The sequence below is a fragment of the Lepus europaeus genome, chromosome 1 (assembly GCF_033115175.1).
Source record: "Lepus europaeus isolate LE1 chromosome 1, mLepTim1.pri, whole genome shotgun sequence".
Classification (NCBI taxonomy): domain Eukaryota; kingdom Metazoa; phylum Chordata; class Mammalia; order Lagomorpha; family Leporidae; genus Lepus; species Lepus europaeus.
This window is the reverse complement of record NC_084827.1, coordinates 81,247,429-81,273,089: the sequence shown is the minus strand read 5'-3', so window position 1 is coordinate 81,273,089 and position 25,661 is coordinate 81,247,429. Positions and strand designations below refer to the sequence as shown.

Below are 25,661 nucleotides of genomic sequence, written 5' to 3'. Positions count from 1 at the left end.
AGGTCAACTTGTATGCCTGGTAAGTGGTAGCACTAGGTCTAAGCACAGGTCTTGCTAAACCTGTGTTTTTTTTTTTTTTTTTTTACTTCGTGAAAGGGTACATCAGAAAATTTGTGCAGCAATGAAATTAAAAAGTAAGTTTATGTTAGTGCAAGATAAGGACTAATATAAAAGAATATCACTTCATTTAAATATTTATAGTATAAATAACATACATATATTCAGGTATGTGTGTTTGTGTGCGTGTATGCATGTGTAGGGAGTGATTTCTGTATCTTCATCCTATTCTACCAACCACGACTTGGAAATAATTTTTAAAATTTTGTCTGTTCTTTTTCATGTCAATATTCCCTAAACAATACAGTTTGGCAATGATTTATATAATATTTACATTTTGCTAGGTATGATAAATTATCTAGAAATGATTTTAAAGTATATGAGAAGATGTATATATACAAGTTATATGCAAATTCTAAACTATTTTATATAACAGACTTGAACACTCAAAGATTTTGATACCTACAGGTGATTCTGGAGCCAATTACTCAAGGATATCAAGAGATATCAGTATATACAAATGTGTAGATGCACACACAGATACACTCAGGACATAGCAGTAGATGTGTACATGAAAGTATATATACGCTTTAAATATATTCTACATATTTCAGTTTTATTTAATGTCAGTCATTCTTGAAAAATAGAACAGGTTTTGTTCTATCTCAAAGAAAAACTCCTGTATGGGACATACATTACTTTCAGAAAGTTTTAGTTAATTTTATTTGATATTTAGCAAATATAAAAAATAATTAATAATACTTTAAAAAGATACAAATTAATTTCATATTTGTATTCATTATTCAACAACTAGAACCTATTACTCTGCTTACAGAATTTATTTTTTTTTTCTATTTTGGTACTTACAAGTAGTTATTTTATGAAAAAATAAGATCCTTGTAAGATATTTTTGATAGTGTAAGTATTCTGACTTAATCATCTCCTGAATAATATGCTAATTTGTACCTTTCTTTGCATACCCAGATGATTCATGCAAATCGACTTGTGAAAATGGAGGAAGATGTATTTTAAATGAGAAGGGTGATTTGAGATGTCACTGTTGGCCCAGTTATTCTGGAGAAAGATGTGAAGTCAACCACTGTAGCAACTACTGTCAAAATGGAGGAACTTGCACACCATCCACCCTCGGTAAATATTTGATGATCATTGCATATTGAAATCATCTGCATTTTTCCTTATATGTGAAAAATAAGTAAAATACTTAATGCTATGAGCATAATTCCTAATATCATGTAAAGAATATATTAGTATATAAATTTAGTAGTTCAATGACATTTGTTCTAAAGTATCAAATGACATTTGTTCTAAAGTATCAAAATCAAGTAACAAAATCCAGTAACAGTGATGATCATTATTTTGTATTTAGCATATACCATGTGATAGACTTAGTGCTGAGTATTTTGCTGCTGGCTCAGAATAATTAGCAGAGCACATTAGTAAAGCTTTTGTTTGAATCCAAAGTGTGCATTGTCAACTGCAGAAATACTTTCTTTAAATTCTAACTTGAAGCATTATTGAAAATTAGGCTCCTTATGAATGTAACAATTCTTACCAGATCATATGATAGCATCCTAATTCCCATCCAAAATTACAACTACTCTGTTGACAGTAAAATGTAGCATATAATATAATTTGGAATCAATCAGGTTTTGACATGATAGGTTATACTTGATATTTTATTACTTTACCCAACAGCCATGTTTGCAGAGTATTCTCCATAGCACATAAGTGAACCTGAAACACACTTGCCTACTGGTTTCTAAATATTAAGTATAAAATATGCTCCCATGAGAAAAAAAAATCACACAATGCAAATAAACATCTAATTTCCAAATTCCAATATTCTGTACAAGGGACATTATACAACTATTATATACAACCTGTACACATTTAATTGTACTACTTAGACATATATTTATTTAAATGGAAAAGTAACCTATATGATCTTTGTTTGCTCTGTATGGTTAACTTCGATTTTACTGGGAGTTCTCACTTCTTCTATTGCATGTTGCTGTTCTTTCAAGTATTTAGCATAATAACAACTTTAACATTCACATGGATAAGAATTCTCAATGAGGTTCAGAGATCAAGCTGTTTCTGATTTGCATTCTTATAGAATTTTGATGATTTTACACACACACACACATACACACACATATATATGTATGTATACTCTTTGTAAGATTTATTTATTTATTTTTTAAAGATTTATTTATTTATTTGAAAGTCAGAGTTACACAGAGGAGAGGCAGAGAGAGAAAGAGAGTCTTCCATCCGAAGGTTCATTCCCCATTAGGCACAATGGCAGGAGCTGTGCCAATCTGAAGCCAGGAGCCAGGAGCTTCCTCCTGGTCTCCCATGCGGATGCAGGGACCCAAGGACTTGGGCTATCCTCTACTGCCTTCCCAGACCATAGCAGAGAGCTGGACTGGAAGAGGAACAGCCGGGACTAGAACTGCCACCCATATGGCATGCCGGTGCTTCAGGCCAGGGCGTTAACCCGTTGTGCCACAGTGCCAGCCCCATAAGATTAATTTATTTGAAAGGCAGAGGAAGAGAAAGAGAAAGAAACGGAGACACACAGACATCTTCCATGTATGATTCACACCCCAAATGCCTAAAACAGCCAGGGCTGGGCCAGGGAGAAGCCAAGAACCAGGAACTCTATTGAGTGGACATATTGCTGTTGGAGAAATTACAATACTGAGTCTTTCACTGAACAAGCAAATAAGAATCCACATTCAGTAAATGTGTGTGATTGCATTTTACTAACACAGATGCTGTTTCAGTTAGAGAGGACACTTTTCTTGAGGAATGAATTGTTTGGAGATTTTATTACTGAACTGACAACTTAATTTTGTCACAATGATAATGAAAATCATTGAGTTATAGCTAAATAATTTATTTATATTTGTCTTCAGAATATTTAGCCCAAGGAAACCATTTGACATTCTATACTATGGCTATCTTTTCAAACTGCCGTGGGTCCTGGGGGATAAATCTCTAAGAAATTTTGAATTTGCTATCCTATTAATGGTTCCTAAACTGTATACAGATATAGAACAATTTTTAGTGTTTCATTAAAATCAGATCTGCTGCATTCTTCAAATCTATAATCTGTCAATTTTATCCACCAAAATTATTAGATCTTTATATAAATAATATATTCAGGAAAAAACTGTATTTCAGATTAGTACTATAAGTCTGAATTATATAATTTAATGGAGCATCTAACAATAATAATAAAGTATTTGGTGAAGTTATTTGCAAAGCTTTTTTCATGTTTATAAATGTAGTTTTATAAAAACACTGTGTAGTATTATAGACTGTAGAACCTCATTATCTTCATACAAATGTTAATTTGTTGAACAAATCCAATGGGAAATTCATGGATTTATTCATTGTCGGTTTACTTACAGTTAAGCCTTTTGGTAAATTCCTTTGTGGACACTCCATAACTAGGGTTTGGGGCAGCTTTAATTAAAATTTATAAGTTTATGACAGTTGTATAGAACAATAATAATTAAGGAAAATGTCACCATTTAATTAAAAGCATATATCTGAGAGGCATAATTAAAATTTTGAATGTAGGAATTAGTTTTTCCCATTCCTTAAGGTTTTTGGTTTTTGTAATAAAGAACACTAAGAATATGCTGCGTTCATTTAGAACATTCTATAAAATCAGTTATTTTGGCATTAATATAATCAGCAAGGGTCCATGTAATAGATTTTCATGACGTACTATGAGAGATATATTTGAGATAAAATTACTATGGGCAAAACAATTGCAAGCAGAGTATTATACAATCATTTTATTATTGAAAATACAGAATAATTTATCAAAGTTTATACATCAGATATTAAAACATTTATGCAATTGAATGTCTTTTCCATTAATCTTAATTTTATGAATATTCTTTAAACTATACTCATATTTTTTGTAATTTCCTTAAATTATAGGTCTGCTATTTATACTTAATGTGTATGTTAAAGTGAATTGGACTTTCCTACATAGATTTAGAAGAATTTAGCAAAAGTTTTGTGAAATTGGAACAGTATAACCAGATATTCAGTGCCACTCCTGAAATTTGGAGTTATGCAGTGAATGCCCATCCCATTTTGAAAACATACAAATGGCTATGTTAGAAAGTGATATTATATTTTTGGATAGAATAGTAGGCAGTGCAGTACATTTGTATTGAATAATTTAAGTGAATACAAAAGGAAGAAAGTAAAATTTTGATTGTAGCTCTTTCTGCTGCCACATCTGGGGACTTTCACAGTGAAAGTATTTTTCCCCCCAGAAATGAAGCAGGAGAATGAAAGCAGCCATTATTGTGGAAATAAAAAGTCAAAAATCTCCCTGCAATGGGACAGGCCCCTACAATTGGAGCCATGTAGGTTGAGAGGATTTTCTTCCTCATTTATTTAAGATTCTTCTATCCATGCAGTTGTCCCAAATCAGATGTTAAATTGGTTCAAAATCAAAGTTAAGCCAGGAATTTGGGGGAACCCGAGGTATACCACGAAGCTGATGATGAAACATGAGTACTGAGGGCTGTCCAGTCACAGGTGTACTCAGGATATTGAGTCCACACTAACCTGATCCATATCTTGTTTAAATGGTGAATATTATGTTAAACTGTTCATCTTTGCTTTTCTTTTACTTTTTATTTAAATGAAGACTGTTTTTCACTTAAATTAAGCTTTGTGTTCCACCTTTTGTAACATAGATGTTGATTATACTTAGGAAGTGCCTAAAGCTGGACATTTGGCTCTACTTGATTTTTAAGAATGATTTTAAAATTGGAAACAAAACAAATAATGCTTACAATTCAACAAATAGGTAGAATTGGAAAATTTAACTTTTAAGGGATCAAATAGAAAAAAAAAAGCAAAATGAGAAAAGGGTACAAGGCAAGCCTCACTCATGTATAGGGGAATTTGGGAAGCCATAAGTGGAGAAGTAGTCCTCGTGGACATGGATAAAACTAGCATCCTCAAATCACTACCAGAGAACATGCTAATGGTACAAATCTTGCAGCAATTTTGAAAAACTCAGCAAGATCTTTACAAAGTGTCAATATCCTTTGACTAAATAATGTTACTCTTGGAAATGTATCCCAAGTACTACATGATAATAGAAAGCACAAAATTTAAAAATAAGAATATTCAATATGCTATTTACAATATCATAGAATTGGGAACAAAAACATGAATTCCAAGTGTAAGCATGTAGAATATAGCATTTGTAAAAGATGAAAATATATGATAAGCACAACCACATTTATGGAAAATTTAGTAAATAAAATGCTTCATTTTATATTTTTTGAATTTATTTATTTATATATTTTTAAGATTTATTTATTTATTTGAAAGTCAGAGTTACACAGATAGAGGAGAGGCAGAGAGAGGAGAGAGAGAGAAAGGTCTTCTATTCGATGGTTCACTCCCCAATTGGCTGCAACGGCCGGAGCTGCGCAGATCTGAAGCTGGGAGCCAAGAGTTTTCTCGAGGTATCCCACATGGGTGCAGGGGCCCAAGGACTTGGGCCATCTTCTACTGCTTTCCTAGGCCATAGCATAAAGCTGGATTGGAAGTGGAGGAGCCGGGTCTCGAACAGGTGCCCATATGAGTTGCTGGCACTTCAGGCCAGGGTGTTAACCCGCTGCTCCACAGAGCTGGCCCCATTTTATATTTTTAAAAATTTTTAAAAGATGTATTTATTTACTTGAAAGTTAGAGAGAGGCAGAGGCAAGAGAGCTAGAGAGAAATAGAGTCAGCGAGAGGTCTTGCATCCACTGGTTCCCTCCCCAAATGGCCACAATGGCTAGATCTGTGCATTCCGAAGCCAGGAGCCAGGAGCATCTTCCAGGTTTCCCAAGCAGTTGCAGGGAACCAACCATTTGGGCCATCTTTCACTGCTTTCCCATGCCATGGAGAACTGAATCAGTACTGGAACGTCCAGGACTTGAATTGGCGCACATGTGGGATGCCAGCACTGAAGGCGGCAGCTTTTCCCACTATGCCACAGTGCCAGCCCCTCATATTATATTTTAAACATAAAAAGTATAGGCTATAAAGTGCTATATAATTTGAGTCCAATAGAGAAAAAAATATATAAAATATCTATCTAAGGAAATAGATACTTCTCTGAAATGTCCCATAATTAACATGAATTATTGTTATTAAAATTAAAATAATAGTGGTATTAGGAATTAAAATTATCATTATTTATTGTTGTTAGGATCATGCAATATTATATATATATATGTAAGAAAATATATATATATCTATATATATATATAGGCTGCTTACTAAGTGCTGATACAGTTCCCTCTCCTTGAATCTTGACAATAAACCTAAGAGAGAATAAAAATAGGTTTCTTTCTAATTCTGCTGCTGGCCTAATGAGTCACAGTTACTGGTTCATTTGGACCATATGGTGAGAGTAATATTCACCTATTCAGTCTTATGACTCTCTAGGCTAATGTCAGAAGGCTTGAGTTGGCTTACTTGTATCCACAGAAAAGACAAAAATGTTTCAGTCTCATTTTCACAATGCTGGCTGAAAATGAACTTTCCAGAAGTATAAATAGACTGTGACCTATAATTTGAAGCATGTCAGAATATATTAAGTAGTACCTAAGAAAATGCTAGATAAAGCCCACAATTCTTCCCTTTTCTTTGTCAGGTTTTTCTTAATAGAACTCTCTGTAATCTGTGTGATACTTAAAGACAACCCGACAGCTATAGTCAACTTGCTAAAATTATTTATAAATGGGCACTCACTTTCAGTAGAGGAAAACATTCTATTAAGTGGAAAAGTAGAATGTCAAATCTCCTTATCAAAAAGACTAGCAATTTTTAAAAGCATTTGGGGCTTTTATTACTTGAATCTAAGCCTGAAGTCAAGACAGATTTCACCAAGGGAAGTCTCAGCAACAAGAGGTGAGGAGATGAGTTTTCCGATTGCGCTGTTGTAACTGGAGATATCACTGTGATTTATGTCTCAGTTTATTATTTCTTTTCTGTATGAAAAGGACATTGTTATTCTTTTGCTCTTGTCCAAATGGCATAAAGATGTTTAAGAAGTGTGTCACCTTTAAATAGCATTTTCATGAAAAGACATTATCAACATATTCTGTAATTTAAATGTCCCTTAAGTACTGATATTACATACACTCAGTATGTTTATCAGAGTCCTGAAGCCAAACAATAGCTATATACACATAAGACCCACTAGGTCTAAAATGTCATAACCAAAGATAAAAATTTAAGACCTCTAAACTGTCTAAGCCAGTTACAGGATAACTGGGTATGTGGCAGGCTTCACATAGACAATTAGGCACGAATTTAAAAATCTCATTTTCAAAGAGAGACTCATGGTGGTCAGGACATGTGTCAACTCATTGAAACCACGAGCATGGTCAGTCTCACAGGATTGTCAGATGGAATCCCTTTGCTCCAGTCAACCACACATTTTCATGTATTGTGGGTGTATAGGAAAAAATTATTTATTTGTCTGATATTCAACCAAGGGGTTATTTTGCCTACTTTAAGTCATCTAATATGGATTAAATCATACTGATGTACATCATTTCTACATTCAGCTGAAAAACAGTTTACCAAACAAACCTAGCTTTCAAAGACAGAAACCAATATGATAGCAAATTATTAAATTATATATGAAAGTGACAGCAAATTATTAAAATATATCAGCATAATAACACTGTATAATATGAAGGTACTTCAAAAACTCTATGGAAAATAGAATTGGAGGACCTGAGATTAAGTAAAATAAACCAGACACCAAAAAACAAATAGTGGGTGTTCTTCCTTATATGGAGGAGCTGAAATTCAAAAACAAAACAATCTGAACATATATTGGTGATTACTAGAAGCTGGGAGGGGTTAATGGAATAAAAGAAGTTTGGATAAAAAGGAAGAGAGAAAGCTGGGTGTGGTTCATTAATTGTGACATATGAGATGTTAATTGGGCAATCGAGATGAGGGCTACATGGGAACTCTTTGTATTACCACCTGAAAATTTCTACTTTGCAATTTTAAAATTATTCTGAAATAAAATGTTAACAAAGAAAAAGAAAGATTGGCTAAATTAAGTTAAAAAAAGATAATGAACATTTTCCACAAACTTTTTGAAGACCCTGTATTCAAATAAAAATAAAAATCTTTCAAGAAGATAATTATCAATATTGATTGCATATTACTTTATTATAAGCTACCCAGAAAATTTTAATCTGCAATTATTAGGTAAAGGTATTAAAATAGGTAATTATGTTGACTATAATATTGTATCTGGAACTTTTAACAAACATAATTATTGCTATCTTTATTGTAGCTGTTGCCCTGTTTTGAATGCATAATTTACAAAAAGGGTGGTAAATCCATTGGATATACTTCTTAATTTTTATGACTATAATGTTTACATTGATACATTTCTCAGACGTGAGTTAGACTGAGTGATATGACTAGATTCTGAAAAACCTAGATTATTCCTAAACCAGTGCCCTAAAACTTTACCTATTATTACGGATCATCATCAGGGTCATATTTTCTGCCAATGTCAGCAAAAGAGCTGACTATGACTATATGACTAAGTTAATATATGTTGTTAAATATGTTAATTACTTATGAGATAAACTAACAAAATATAAATTTCACATTCATCTACCAGATACTAATATAAGTTATATATATACTAATGTAAGTTATGATATCTATATTTTTACATATATAATAATAGAATAGAAAATATTATATTATTGTTATGTATTCAAAAATGTTGTGAATCTAGATTAGCTATTAGAATGTTATATCCAAGAGAATAAAAATACAAAAAGTATTAGAACAAGCATTTCATACAATGTTTCTTGAAAAAGTCATGTGCTATGACCAGTGCTACTAATAAAGAAGCAACCAAATATTTTGGCCTGCTGGGTTCCAAGCATTGTGCTGTGTGTTTTACCTGTATATGGAAGATGCTGTTATGACTATGAATAGAATGAGATGCAAAGAAGAAATCTAAGCTTTCTAAAGACACAAAACTTTAATTTCCGTGTCTGCCTGATACCAAATGCAAATTGTGTAACAACTACACCAAGTTTATTTAATTTCCTTAAGTATTAATTATGAAAGATTATAGAATCAACTATTTTTAATGAAATACTATTTTGCTACATGTGGACATGCAATATAAGTGAAACTTTAAAAAATTATGTGAGATTCCAAGATGTTTCCATTTTTCTCATGAGATATACAGTGTTTAATTATGTCATTGTATATTCCTTAAAATATTTATAATTGATTATAGATCAGTAGTCATTTTAGTTATATTCTCCTTATATTTGATATTAGCTATTATTGATTTTCTAGTTCAATTGCAACTGTTTATAATTAATTCATTTTTTGGTATGAAACTATACTAGAACATGTTAGAAGATATATGCAGTCAATTACTATTTATGCACAAAGTAATATAAATAAATAGAAGTAAGCTCCATTGATTCTATGCATATATGAGGGTACTTCAAAACTTTGTGGGAAAATGAAATTAAAAGATCACTTTATTTGGGTACAAAAAATTGAAAACCATGTATAGTTTTTTCATAGTTGTATTCTCCTTGAACTTTTTGTAGCACACTCATATATTAGGATCTTTAAGAAAACAAGAAATAAGAACATATGTATAGATGTGTAAGAAGAGATTTATTATTGGAGTTGATATTTATTTCCTGATGGAGTCCAAGAAGTTTCCTGACCATGCCCTGTCTGCAAACTGGAGAAACAAGAATGGGCTCATTTAGTCCCTTGCAAAGGTCTGAAAGCAGGGAGACAGTAATTCCCTGTATAAGACCAACGGTCTAAGCAAGGGGTAGTGGAGGAGCGAACGCTAGTGTAAGTCTTAAACTCCAAGGACAACGAATCAGGAGCTCCAAGATTCAAGGGCAGGAGAAGGCAGGTGCTCAACAATGACAATCTGTAATTTCTATTTATTTAAAAGGCAGAGAGAGAGAGAAAAAAAAAGAGACAGCTTTCCATCTATTGATTTACTCCCCAAATGCCCCTGCAAATGGCCAGCTTGGGCTAGTATAAAGCCAGGAACTGGGATCTCAGTTTAGATCTCCTGTGTTGGTGGTGGGGACCAAATATTCTAGCATTCTTCTGTTGCTTCCCAGTGTGCTTTAGTAGAAAGCTGGAATTGGAAGCAGAGCTGGGATTCAAACCTCAGCAATCCGATATGGAATGTGAACAGCTAAGCAAGTGCCTTAACTGCTAATTCATACCCCTCCATTTCCCACCTGTTTGTTCTATTTGAGCCTGAAGGTGAATTAGATGATATGTGCCCACATTGGTAAGGATGGATCTTCTTTACTCAGTCTACTAATCCCAATGCTAATTTATTCTGGAAATGCCCTTACAGACCCACTGAGAAACAATGTTGCACCTGCCATCTGGACATCCTTTTTCAAGTTGAGACATGAAATTAACCATCACAGCAGACATTTGGCAAGGCACTAAGCTAATCAACATGTGCAGTGAAATAGGAATACAGAGTAGACCTAGCACTGAGAAATGTAAAGTGTAGTGCAAACAAATGTAGCACTGAGGACAAGATCTTTTCAAATAAATATGTCTTTCAGGAAGTAGGAAAAGTTGTCAGACCTAGTGAGCTGCCAGAGAACCATATGGGAATACTCAAAGAGGAATGAACATAATGCTCTGAAGTTTAGGATGGAGAATGAGCCCAGACTCAGAAAACTGGGAGAGAGAGAGAAAGAGAGAGAGAAGGAGAGAGAATGAATGAATGAATGATCTGAGCTATAAATTGGGAAATATCCCCAGGAAGAAGTTCGGAAGACATTTGTTGAGGGATAGAAAGGGAAAATGTAAGGACAACTATAAAAAAAAAAAAAAAAGCATTCATAGAAAAGCTAGGGAAATCAGCAATCCTAGTGAAGCCAAGTAGAGATAATTCCAAGTATGGAGGTTATTAAACATTTTAAAGTTAGGATGAAAAACCTGAAGAGGAGAGCAGTTAGGAATAGTAGCTGAATTTATTAAGGGAAAAGAAGAAAGCTTTAACAGATAAGCTTTGAAATGTATTGCAAAGGGGGCTAGCGCTGTGGCACAGCAGGTTGGTTTGCAGCCTGTAGCACTGGTGGCTCATGTCCCAGCTGCTCTGCTTCAGATCTAGCTCTCTGCTAATGTGCCTGTGAAAGCAGAAGATGGACCAAGTATTTGGGCATCTGCACCCATGTGGGAGACCTGAAAGAAGCTCCTGGCTCCTGGCTTTGGCCTGGCCTATTCCTGATCATTTAGCCATTTGGGGAGTGATGGAAGATCTCTCTGTGTCTTTCCTTTGCTCTCTGTAACTCTGGCTTTCAAATAAGTAATAAAATAAAAATATTTTTAAAAAGAAATATACTGTAAGGGCAAAAACACTTATTAATATTTCTATTCTAAACTTCTAAACTTCTGCTTGCAAGCAGAAAATCAGAATCAATGTACATGAGCAACATATTCATGTTGAGGTTTCTGGCCTCTCTTTTGAGAGCACAAGGAGAAAATATATATTTACCCACATTATTCTATATATTACAAATAAAAATTGCTAACTCCATGAAGAATTGGAGTTTGATTTTAGCATACATATTTTATTTTGTCATATATTGATAGAGTTGGAAGCCGTGAAATTATCTTTTGAAGATGCTCCAGGATGTACCAAAGTTTAAAGTTGTGGAAATAGAAGGACTTAGTAACTATCTGATTTAGTTTTTATTTTGCTTGTTGCTGTTGTGGCATGTGTCTATGTTTTCTTTTTAAAGATAGAGCTAAGCATGTTAAGAAACTAAAAAGAGGGAAAAACCTGTCCTTTGAAGTTTGAAAATGTTGGAGTTTGCATGTAAACTTGGTGGGGAATTCCGACTGTATTCCATCACTTCTGTAAAATAAATACAACTTTTTCTCAATCATGGTGATCATATGTGTAATTTAATGAAAATTTAGAAATATTTGCTTAAACTGTTCAAATGCCTTTATAGAAAAAAAATCATAGAATAAATCATAACTACACATGGTGCCTCTCAGGAGAAATCATAATAATCAGAGGTAAAATTCAACTGAATGCAGTAAGAAATACTTAGCATGGATTGCATCATTTATTATATGTGAGTATACACAGCAGCTCCATGGAGGCCGTGTTACTAATATCTCGATTTTATACATGAGGAAACAACCTGCAAGGTGCAGTGGATGCATGAGCCAGTAATTTGACTCAGGTAGACTTTGAATCTGAAAACCTACTCTCTTAATGTGTGACCTAAGGATGCTCTAGAAACTAGAATGATTCAGAGCCAGGAAACAGTTTCTTTTCCCTCCTACCTCAGGTCAATTGATGCTTCTTCAAATGGTGCAATCATTGTAGGCAATCAGTTACCTAGCTCCCACTGCTATAAATCTATACCTTAATCATTGTAACAGTGTTGTTTCCTTTGTAAACATCAAAATCAAAGTCTCTTACCTACAAAAGATTGATACATGAACCCAGTGCAATTGCTAGGGTGCATCCAAAGGTATTCCTGAAATATTACATGGAGTGCGTTATACAATCCTGCAACAGATGGTTCATTTCGCATTAGCAAATAAAAGATCTGCTGCATCACTATACTGTTTCAGTTCAATAAGATTCCCTTGAATGTGAAGATTTCTACTTGTCAAAGAGATGTTTAATTCTCAGAAAGAGAAAGAAGTGCTTTTGGAAGAAAAAAAATCATCTGAAATCTCAATGCTAGGAGTGTCTGTTGACTTGGGGAACACACTGGTCACTCTGCTCTGGTTTCAAAATCAGACAAGACAAAGTCCGGAAAGCAGAATCAGTTCTCTGAATGACTAACATAAAGGCATTTTCAAGCACCTCAGTAGGTTGTGTGTGTTTCTTTCAGACTTCTATCATTTTTCCACCCATAATTTAAAAACAAAATAGTAACAAGAAAACCAGGAATCTACAATGCTTACAGTCTGCTTCCGTGTGACATTTTTTCTGGTTGTTCTAATGCACTTTCGATTTCTTCTGTCCTTATGCACTGTTTCACATTACACTCAGGTTACTTTGTATTACTGTTCACATATTCTATTTCTCTGTAAATCATTCATGGGCATCTATTGAAGATAAGGGATTACTTCTTTTGTTCCGGCTTCTGATTTTCCTCAGCAACACTGATCAACCTCTTTGTCTTCTATCACTATTTCTTCTCTTGCTTGTATCTTTGTTTTTTCACCTACTAACGTGACAGAGAATGTTTTGTTTCTCCATCAACAAAAACTGGAACCATCTGTCACCACTATAGGGAACATATCCCATGAAAACTTGGTAAGAAGTTTTCTGGCAACATAAAATGTAAGGCTACCCAGTTTTTAACATAAATAAAATTTATCTTGTTTCTCAGTTTATTTGTTTATTTATTTTTTAAATTGTATTTATTTTGAAAGTCTAAGTTGGGACAGACACTGTGTTACAAAGGGTTAAGCCTGCGCCTGCAGGGCTGGCATCCCATATGGATGCGCGGTCAAGTCCCAGCTATTGCACTTCTGATCCACCTCCCCTGCTAATGTGCCTGAGAAAGCAATGGAGAGTGCCCAAGTCCAGGAACTCCTGCAACCACGTAGGGGACCCAGAGCAAGCTTCTGGCATCTGGCTTCAGACTGGTTCCGCCCCACCCATTGTGGCCACTTGGGGCCTGAATCAGTGGATGGATGATTCCTACCTCTTTCTCTCTCTTTTTCTCTTTATGCATCTCAGCCTTTCAAACAAATAAATCAATAGATAAATAAATACATATTTTTTAAAAAGTCAAAGTTATATAGAAAGGGAAAGAGACAGAGAGAGAGAATGAGAGAGATAAGGAGAGAGAGAAAGAGAGAGGGAGAGGGAGAGGAAGAGAGAGAGAACCTTCCTTCTGCTGGTTCACTTCCCTGATGGCCACCACAGCCAGGGCTGGGTCATTCTGAAACCAGGAGTCAGGAGCTTTTTCCAGGTCTCTTACGTGGGGGCAGAGTCCTAAACACTTGGGCCATTTATAAAGCTTGCTTTTCCCAGGTAAGTAGCAGGGAGCTGAATCAGAAGTCAAGCAGCTGGGATACAAATCTGTGCCCAAATGAAATGTGGGTATCACAGGCAGTGACTTTACTCCTATGCCACAATGCCAGCCCCCTCAGGCTATTTATTAATAGGCATTTATCTACCCTACCAAGCTAGTAATATTCATAAATAGTAAACTTGGAAGCAATGTTCTTCACCATATAAATATATATTACTTTGTACCTTTGGAGCAACAGGCTCTAGTACTTCTGCATTTGTAGTCTTCTTTCAAAGTAAAATAAATAAATAAATTGTGGAACATCATATTACTCCTTCTCTAGGAAATGTGGATACATTTTATTTGAAGGTATTTTATTCATTTAATAATGCTTGAAATGTGTAGACTTCTTTAATGTAGAATATGTGGCAAGAGAAAAAATGTAGATCATTTCACACATTAAGTCTTAGTAAGCCTTACACTGATGCATTGTCTGACCATTCTAATTATGTTTTCTCACCTCAAATATGAGAGAGGCTCTGACATAGAAATTCTTCAATGCTAGGCAAATGAGTGACTTTAGTCATACTAAATTGAGATCCATAATTGAAATTCTTTCCCAGGTTGTTCCTTTATATTTTTGCAACTTTTAATACTCAATCTTTCCCCCATACAAATCATATCCATAGTTTTGTTTTCATTCTCTCTTATAGAGCTAGTTCCATATTTCCTTCTTAGTTTTTGAGAGGTTGAGCTGTTACAGAGACTCATTCCTAAAAGAACAGTTAACTGTATTATGTTCAGAACACCTAAAAGGATGTTTTCCTTTTATTCTGATGTTAGTTCCCATGAAACTAGTGAATAAAAATATTCAAAGATGATACATCAGATTTACAACTGTTTTTCTTTTTCTGTTACTGCCTCTGTCTCTGCCTCTCAAATGAAAAGTGAGAGAAGACACACACACATACAGAGAGAGAGAGAGAGAGAGAGAGAGAGAGAGAGAGAGAAAGTGAAGTGTATGGAAGGGGAGGGGAGAGCAGCTGTGTTCCTGATTCCATCTCCCTGCTAATGGGAGCCCTGAGAGGTAGCAGGTGTCCCTGCCACCCTTATGGTCCATCTGGGTTGAGTTTCCAGCTCCTTACTTCAGCCTTGGTGCAGCTGCAGTGTAGTCATTGAGAGAGTGAACTGAAAGGCGGGGACTCTCTCATTCTTACTCTTTCTGTCTCTCTAAAATATAAACAAATCAAAATAAAATGGTTTGCACTCATATTCTCTTCACACTAAACTTCTAAGTCATTTTATCTACTAGATTATAACTAACAACCCCTTGTTATGAGTAAAAATATCGAAACCAGACAAAATAGGCAGAGTAAGTGCTGTATAGAAAACAGAGTATGTGCATTCAAATAAAATAGCTATTGTTAATAAATATAATTGTTATAAATTGCATGTTTACTTTAAACTTATTAAATATTTACCTGTAGCAAGTGTAAATAAATATTGTGTGCAAATTCAGCAGTCATTGATAGATTATGATTGAACAGTGGGAAATATGTATATATTTTAAACTATAATAAAATGTAGTCTGTGGTACCACATATGAGTAGAACAATAATTTTAAAATTGAAATGTAAAGAGAAGTATAGAAAATAATATAAGCACTTTAAACATGCAATGCATGCATGAAAATATAATTATTCATAAAATAATCTCTGATTATTTGACCTAATTAATCCTTAGGTCAAAGCTTCTTTGGACAAACAAGTAACCAAACAGATTGTGTTGCTGCATAAAGTCACAGATCTGTAGACAGCCCTTGATCAGAAAGTTAGCTTCCCAATTCTTATCTAGTCACAATTCCATTAACATAAAAAATGTAAGTCTAACAATTTACTTTTTTATTATCCTTTTTTGTTTGTTTGTTTTTCCTAATAGGGAGACCCACCTGCAGCTGTGCACTAGGGTTCACGGGGCCAAACTGTGGCAAGACAGTCTGTGAGGACTTTTGTCAAAACGGAGGCACCTGCATTGTCACTGCTGGGAATCAGCCATACTGCCACTGCCAGTCTGAGTACACCGGAGACAGATGTCAGTACTGTAAGTGACAGCAGCCGCCAGAAGTCACTGTGGAAGTGTGCTTTGATGTTTACATCAAGTAATCTTGTTGTTATTTGCACTTTATCTGAATTTTCTTCACTTGTTTTTGTGGACATCACTCTTGTTTTCCTTTCCATTTTATTGGTTACTTCTCTTTAGGGTTCTTTGTTGGTTCCTTTTTTATCTCCAATTTTAAACATCACAGGGACTGTCAACCCTTTCTTCGTTTCTTTTTTCTTCTCTGTAACTCATACCTTGAGTCAGTGATTCTCATTCAACTCTGCATATTAAAATGACCTCAACATCTTTTATAAAATACTGTTCCCCATACCACCTTTGAAAATTTTAACTCCACTAGCCTGTGTTTGGGGTATTTATATTACTGAAAAGCTTTCCAGATATTTTAAAGATACACACAAGTTTGATGCCTATCCCTTAGATGATTTCCTGAATTTCATTGTTGTTAATACTCTTCAAATATGAATAATTATAAACTTCAATCTCCAGCTCAACTTAGTTGAATGCTAGGTTTATCTATGCCCTTTTTCATGTGGCTTTTCCAAATTACATTTTAAATGATGTCCATCACAGGCCAGTAGTTTATCTGAAACTGTAATCCAGTTACACTTATGCATTCCTACATGTTGCTCATATCACCAGAACTCTCATCTCCCTCTTAGCAGCATTCCAGCTCAACTTCTGTCTACTACCTCATGTTTTTCATTATATTTGCAGCACCACTTTCCAGACTCCAAATGATTTCCATATAAACAAGGAATAATGCCAACCATTATCCCACATTGTGAAAACTTCATTACTCTCTACACTTACTCAGTTTCTCCTTTATTTTAGGAAAACCACACTGACCACCCCTATCCCAGTAAATGCCAAATACCCTGGCATGGTGATGACACCCAGATTCAACACCATTTCAACCCCTCCTAGTTTTAATTAACCTCAAGGTCTGTTGTATATCTCTTTGTCTTTTCTGGCCCTGATCACTTTTATCTTCTATCTTTGTTAGCTGTGTATATTTCCCTTACTTGTCTGGGACCTCTTAGAAACTATCCTCAGCAACAGCATTTATCAAATAGACAAATGAACAACTAGGTAATCACACAGATAAATAAATGAAGGTAGTAAATAAAAGTTAATAAAAAGACAATTTAATGTACAAAAGTTACGATCTGGCATCTATGTGTGTTTAATCTAGTACTAATATTTTCTCATTTTACCTCTTGGTTCCCAATTGGTATATTACCATAAAATCTGAATCTTTTTTCATCTTTCTTGTTTTTAATTTTTTTAAATTGAATCATAAACACTCTTGGTTATTTTTGAACTATTTAAAAAACACAGGGTGGCCATCATTATAGTAACTTGGATTCTTCCAAAAATAAATTTACTTAGCTTATATTTTAATTGTCAGCATAATAGAATCACAGTCTGAGGTAGCCTGATGCTTTAGAAAAGGCTGCATTATAATTTTATTATCACTATTAGCAGTCAGAGCACTTCCCACCTTTTACTGCAAAGCACTTATTAAAATTAACCAATTAATCCTTAAACAGAGGTTAAATAACTTGCTTAAGGTCTCAAAGTGGTAATATTATTGTCAGAATTAGACCCCAGGAGTTGTTGATCAAGATGTCAACAAATATCCCTGCAGTATGTTGATGTTCTTCTTTGGCAGCATAATAAGTCTGTGGACAGTGTCATTAAAATGACAAATCCAACAACTGACAAAAGCATAATAAATTCAGCATCTATTAGATGTGAGTCGCCAGGGTTCAGTGGGCCTGGTGTTCTGTCAAAATTGTATCTAGCATACACAAAATCATCTCTATCAATGAAGGAATGGCAGAATGGCTCATTACAGTGCCTAATTAAAGGTCCATTAGTGGGAGGTAAAACATCCCTTCTTAGTTGTGCTGACTACAAACATTTCACAGCTCTTAATAGCAGTATAAAATCCTGAGGTCTGAAATGCAAATTAATTCTACCAGCAGCAGCCCAGGGAGGAGAGACAGAGATAAATAACGACCAAAGTAAAATTAAGTGTTTTTTAGGCTAGTTGTTCAAGAACAAATGTACATGCATTTCATGCTATCCTAGAGCAAAGATTTCTAATATATTTTTTAAAAATTAATAAACATGGCATTTTGCATTTAAATCTAATTGTTAAGTGTGAGATCAACAATATGTGAGGTTGTTTGTAATTAACATTAGGGCAGAGAGGTCAATTAGGAACAACTCAAAATCTAAGACTAAGAATCAGGTATAAAATTAAATGATAACCTGCTTGTCCTGTCATGGATATTTTTAAAGTCTTCTAGTGATCTATGTGCAGAATCATTTTAATTTCAATTAGAACTCAATTTATTATAAGTGAACCTGAATGGCTTACTCCTACTGTTTAACATAGAAGCATAGATAGTAAGTGGTGTCTCTCATTTACAATTAGAAGTACCTGACAGATATCCAAAGATACCATAAGTTGCAACTGGCATTAGAGCTATAATCACGTAACTTATAAAAGTTATACACTACAATGGGAACCTATTATATTTTATGTTATTGTGAGATTATTTTTTACCATTTGTCCTCTAGAGTAGTTTTTGTCTGTCAGTCAGTGAACATGTTTTAATATTTACAGTGAATATGCCATTATGTTGGGCTTTGAGGAAAACAGTGGGCATCAAAAACATGTTCGGCTTTCAAAGAATTTCCTGTCTAATCTTTCATCCAGAAGAGAAAACTAGTTATGACAGGGCAGTATGATAAAGTACTAAGGCTGTCAGAACCCACAGAAAGGACTTGAAGGTTAGCCTATGAGAAAGATTCCTTGCATGAAGTGATGTCTAAGGTGGGATCAGAAAAAAGATAAGCTAGCTCTGAAAAGGGGAAAACACTAAAGAAACAGCATATGCAAAAGCCTAGAAGTGAAATCCTTTCAAAGTTTATCTGTTTTGATTCCATTTGATTTTCGTAGGGGAGGGCTGTCAGGTGGAGTAACATTCACTGAATTCATTATATCACCCATTGTTAGTCACAGATATAAACGTTGTGACACATTATTTTATCTAATGCATGGCTCTATAGCATTTCAATAAATGTTCATACAACCCCTTGAGATTTGTATATTAGTAACACCTTGCAGATGTCAGACAATGAAATTAAGCAGCTTTCCTAATCTACCACGTTAGAGAGCATAGGAGATAGGTTCGCAGCCTTGCGGATCTGATTCCAAAACTAGGCTTCTCCTGGTTGTTAAATACCCTGCTATTTAATGCCCTGTCCACCGTATCACATTTTTTTACAGACTCTCTATTAGGGTGCAAGGCAGAGGTGGCACACTGACTTACCGTGGTCTTTATTGAAAATAAGTACTAAGAAGACTTTTAGGCTTAAGCTGTTTAAGCTTAGGACAAGTGTAGATAAAAGATACCAAAGTAATTTTTTTTTGACAGGCAGAGTTAGACAGTGAGAGAGACAGAGACAGAGACAGAGACAGAGAGTAAGGTCTTCCTTTTCCGTTGGTTCACCCCCTAAATGGCCGCTGCAGATGGTGCACTGCACTGATCCAAAGCCAGGAGCCAGCTGCCTCCTCCTGATCTCCCATGCGGGTGCAGGGCCCAAGCACTTGGGCCATCCTCCACTGCCCTCCCAGGCCACAGCAGAGAGCTGGACTGGAAGAGGGGCAACCGGGACAGAATCCGGCACCCCAACCAGGACTAGAACCCCGGGGTGCTGGCGCCGCAGGTGGAAGGTTAGCCAAGTGAGCCGTGGCACCGGCCTACCAAAGTAATTTTTAAAATGTGCAAGGAAAGACAATAGAATATTTTCTTTTTAAAATTTATTTTTATTTGAGAGATAGAATTAGAAAGAGAGATAGAGAAAGACAGAGAAAGAGAGAGACAAAGAGAGCGGAAGGTTCACCTGCTGGTTCACTTCCCAAATGGCACGATGGCTGTAGCTCGGCCAATCCAAAGACAGGAGCCAGGAGCCAGAAGCCAGGAGCCAGAAGCCAGGAGCTTTTTCTGGGTCTCCCACTTAGGTGCAGGGGTGCAAGTGCTTGGGCCATCTTCTACATTTTTCCCAAACCTTAGCAGAGAGGTGGATCAGAAGAGGAGCAGCCAGGCCATGAACCAGCACCCATATGGGATGCTGGTGCCACAGACAGAGGCTTAGCCCATCACTCCACAAAGACAGCCCTGGACAACAGAATATTTTCAGTGTCTCCTATTAATATATGAATGTCAATCTGAACTGAGCCTAGAGTCTTGACAAAGAGTTGTGATTTGGAAAGTAGAACTATCAGTAAGGACCAGCCATGTAATCAATATTCAAATGTTGAAGATTCTTTAGAACATTGGCATGGAGGGTGACCAAACATTTTGGTACACTCTTTACCTAGTGCTCTTCAAATCCTTGTTCTTATGGTGAGAAGGTAAACATTGTCTTTTACTTTTGTAGATTGAGACAGAGGTTATTTATTTATTTATTTATTTGAAAGAGTTTCAGAGAGAGAGACAGAGGTAGGGAGGGAGGGAGGATGAACTGGGACTCCAACCAGTACCCACACGGGATGCTGGCATTGCAGGCATTGCAGGCAGTGGCTTTACCCATTGCACCACAATGGTGTCCCCTAAACATTGTCTTTTTTCAGGTTCTTGCCATCTCTTATCTTGGATAAATGTAAGACATTACTTAATGTGCTCTTCCTCTAACCATGAAAAACTGTTTACTGCCTTCTAAATGTGCCCTCTCTAATTGTCCATACTTCTTTTTCTTGATGCATGAGGTCCTCAATGTCTGCTAAGCCCCTCAAGTCCCCTAACCTCTTTGTCCTAGAATCTCAGCACTTCTCTTCAGAAATGTTCATACAGTATTTTATCATTCAAGTTCTCTCCCCTCTACACTAGTAGATCAAAGAAGCCATGGTGTTTTGCAAAGCTCATCACTTGTTGTGCTGTGCAACTAAAATGTAGCTGTTGGGGTATATGGAGACAAAGTATAAGCACCTTGCTTCTATCCTGCTGAGCCCAGTTTTATTCTGTGCTCTAATAAAATTCCATTCAAAGGCAGGGTCAGAAACTGGGGCTCTTTCCTAACAAGGGATTCAAGATCCATGTTTCAGAAAAATAGGGTGTTTATATTCTTAGTGTGAAAAACACTGAAGATTACAAAAATAGAAATTGGCTTAAAGTAATTACTATCTTAATGCATGTGAAAAAATAGATATATTTTCTCACATGATTATAGCAGAAAATCATGAGCTAAGGGTTGGGTAATGTAATTATTTTAAGTATTATTTTAGTCTAAGTTATTTAGATTAATTGTCAGGGTTATAAAAATAATGTTGATGGTAATTTTGATCTAATAGCAAAACTAGAATTAGTGAAAAAAGACTCTTGCTATAATGTTACAGCTGCATTTAAAGAAAAAATAATATGAAAAAAATGATTCAGGGCAAATGTGCTTATGTAAAAAGTGAAATTAATGGATAATGAGGTATATCTTTCCAAAATCATAGGCATATGTTAGTAAAAAAGCATATTCTAACTATTGAAGTTAATTTATGCAGCTGAAATGTGTTGAGCTCCTATGTGCATCATTCATTATTTTGGGAATTGAGGATTCATTGGAACAAAACCCCTGTGAAGACAATTGCTCATGTCATTTTTCATGAGGAGAAAACCAAATGCAGTACGTTTTCAAACAATAAATGAAAAAAAGACACAACTTGGAGTTCTGTAGTCAAATGGATCAAAGATGAGATATGATATGGAGGGTGAACCAACGGCAAAAGGAAGACCTTTCTCTCTGTCTCTCTCTCTCTCACTGTCCACTCTGCCTGTCAAAAATAAAAAAAAAAAAAAGATGAGATATGGATTTTTTTCAGAGTAGTTATCTATTTAAGTTTCAGATTCTAATAATTACATTGTTAACTATTGCTAAACTTATCTCTGCCTCACATACTTTAATGTTGAATTTTAGTAATTATGTTTAGTAATTTCAGTAATATTATTGAAAAGAATCTATTTTTAAACTTGAGTGACATATTTCTTCAAAAAGGTTTATTTGCAGGTCTGGCGCTGTGGCGCAGTGGTTTAAAGCTGCAGTCTGCAGTGCTAGCATCCCATATGGATGATGGTTCGAGTCCTGGCTACTCTTCTTCTTCTTCTTCTTTTTTTTTTTTTTTTTTTTTGAAAGCTAGAGTTATAGACAGTTAAGGAGATAGAGAGAGAGAGAGACAGAAAGAAAGGTCTTCCTTCCGTTGGTTCACCCCCCAAATGGCCACTACAGCCGGCACTGCGCCGATCCAAAGCCAGGAGCCAGGTGCTTCCTTCTTCCTGGTCTTCCCATGTGGGTGCAGGGCCCAAGCACCTGGGCCATCCTCCACTGCCTTCCCGGGCCACAGCAGAGAGCTGGACTGGAAGAGGAGCAACTGGAACTAGAACCCGGTGCCCATATGGGATACCAGTGCAGCAGGCAGAGGATTAACCAAGTGAGCCACAGCACCGGGCCTACTCCTCTTCTGATCCAGCTCTCTGATATGGCCTGAGAAAGCAGTAGAAGATGTTGAAACTTCTTGGGCCCCTGAACCCATGTGGGAAACCCAGAAGAAGCTCCTGGCTCCTGGCTTTGGATCAGTTCGGTTCTGGCCATTGCGGCCAACTGGGGAGTGAACCAGTGGAATGGAAGACCTCTCTCTCTCTGGCTCTATCTCTCTCTGTAACTCTTTCAAATAAATAAAATCTTTAAGAAAAAGATTTGTTTTTCATGTACTAGAAAGAGAAGGAAAGAGAGAGAGAGAGAGAGAGATTTTACATTTGCTGGTTCACTTCCCAAATGCTTATAACAGTCAAAGTTGAGCCATGCTGAAGCCAAGAGCCCAGAACTCCATCCAGGTCTCCAATGTGATATATAGAGGCCCAAACACTTGAGCATCATTTTGTGCCTTCCAGGATGCATTAGCTTGAAGCTGAATTGGAAGCAGAGTAGCTGAACTCAAAAGTGCATTCTGGTATGGGATGCAGGTGTAGTAATTGGAAGTGCAACCAGCTGTGTTTTTTCCCAAGGGGGGAAAAAATCTTTACTAATGCTTAATTACCAGCAACTTTTCTTCATGCTAACTTAACTCTACCCTCAGAAAACTCTCAAAACAATAGAGGGGTAAACTAAGTATCACCCATTGGTTCAGTGCCCCCATAGCCGGTGTCTGTTTCTGTATCTGAAGTTCATCTTACAGACACTCAGCGGCATCTGTCCTTTCCTCTCATTTCCTTTCCATCTCTCATATCCCTCTTTTCTCTCTCCACATGAATGCTCACATACACATCTTGGACAACTTGAGTTACTTTCTGGAGCAGGAAAAGCTGTCCTTGAGTACTACAGTACTTATGCACATTTGCAATTGGCTTTTGGAGTTTTGAAAACTAAAAATATCAGCAGTGTGACTTGTTCTTCGCCTTGTACAGTAACCTGCTTTCCAAGGCACAGTGCTTATTCAATAACTTAACACTTATTAATCCATTATGGGATATGTCCAACTCACAAATGGAACCCCAAACTATTCTTATTATGCAGTTTTTTTATAAATTATGTAAATGCATTATTTGTCACATGTGAGAATACATTGAGAGAAAATAAAGCAGGCAAATTAAGAGCCTAACTACCATGTGAATGGAGAGAAGGGGCTACAAGGGACTACAGAAACAAAAACACATACTTACTGTGTGGACTGGATCCTTGATACACTATTTTTATACATTGTACACATAAACCTGTATAGGCTGAATCTCATCTCCTTCATGTTAAAACAATTTGCTGTGATGTTTTCAAGTGATCAAGGGATAATCTGTCTAAATAAAAAGTCCCTTTGTTTAAATTGTTTTATTGATTGATTACAGTAATTCAATACACATTTATTATAACTGTGCTAGAGGTTAAATGCTACTAACTAATAATAAAATTAAAATGGTTTTCTATTATCCTTGAATTTTGATGAAAGTCTTAGTAAAGTGAGACCCTGATTATTATATAGCAGCAATCTGTTTTACCTCTACACATCTGATCTTAATAGATCAAACATTTGACCAGGGAATCATTTTAGTTGTGTATTATTTTGCCAGGTGATCTTTTAAAGGTGTCTTTCTCAGTATTTTAGTGAGTTCTGATTAAATAGTATATTCATAAACTTCTATTTTTTATGCTGTTAAACCAGTGCAGAAACTAGCTCTCTCCTTCTCCCTCTCTCTGTCTCTCTCTCTCTCTCTCTCTGTCTCTCAGAAAGCTAGCTAATTAGCTATTAGCTATCTATCTTTACACTCTTGTTATCTATTTAAAGAAACATACTAAACATAAAATCTAATGAACATATGTGCACATGTGTTAGTAACAGAAATCATTAACTCAGCATGCAGGTTTTAAGTGGGTAGATTGAAAGAAGATAGTAGGGATGGAAGGTAGAAAAGAAAGAGCAAGAAATAAAATAAAGAAGAATGGAAAGATGGAAAGGAGGGAGAAAGAAAATGATGGTGGGAAAAAATTAGGCAGGGAGAAAATAAAGGAGGGAGAAAATTTGCTCACGGGAATTGTGTGGATATCTCTAGGATGGCCCCATATGTTCCCAATGTGTTGATGGTGAGATCTTCCCTGACTGCCAATTAGAGTAAAATATGCTCAATAATTTTATTCATATTGTGCTCATCTGAAATGATCTTTTCCATGATGAACTCCTATCCATTTCTCTATCTATTTATATATGAAACCTTTCCAATTTACTGTTGTGTCTTAACCCATTTTTCCATTACTGTAAAAAATACTGAGATAGACATGGTTTAATTTTTTTTTTTAAAAAAGGCTTAGTTTACAATCTAGAAGTCTATAGTCCAAGATTAGACATGGGGGTGAGACCCATTGGCTCAGCTTTTGTTGAGGGCATAAACCAGGATGGCCACACAACAGTAGGTGCATCTGTGGTAGGAAGAGACCACATCACAAAACATGCTGTCTGGGAGTGGTTAAGATGTTTGAATTTCACATCAGAGTGCCTGAGTTCAATCCCCAGATCCAGCTCCTGACTCCCACATCCTGTCAATGTAGACCCTTGAAGGCAGCAGTGATCGCAAAAGTAATTGAGTTCCCACCACCCTTGTGGGAGACCTGGATTGCCCTGTCTTACAGTCATGGCCCCAGCCCTGCTCTGGCCATTATAGACATTTGAGTAGTGAACCAGCAGATGAGAGCACTGGCTCTCACATGCTCTCTCTCCCTGCTCCCTTTCTTTTTATTTATTTTTTTAAAGATTTATTTATTTATTTGAAAGGCAGAGTTACACAGAGGCAGAGGCAGAGATAGAGAGAGAGAGAAGTCTTC

General features: G+C 35.8%; 1 protein-coding gene across 1 annotated transcript in view; it reads left to right on the top strand.

The window, feature by feature from the left end:
• LRP1B (LDL receptor related protein 1B) overlaps window positions 1–25,661 on the top strand; it is a 2,136,850-nt gene that overhangs the window by 2,055,857 nt on the left and 55,332 nt on the right. Inside the window, exons 83-84 of the mRNA XM_062186250.1 lie at window positions 1,042–1,206; window positions 16,116–16,277. Of these exons, the coding sequence (XP_062042234.1) occupies window positions 1,042–1,206; window positions 16,116–16,277 (327 nt within the window). The remainder of the gene's footprint in view (window positions 1–1,041; window positions 1,207–16,115; window positions 16,278–25,661) is intronic.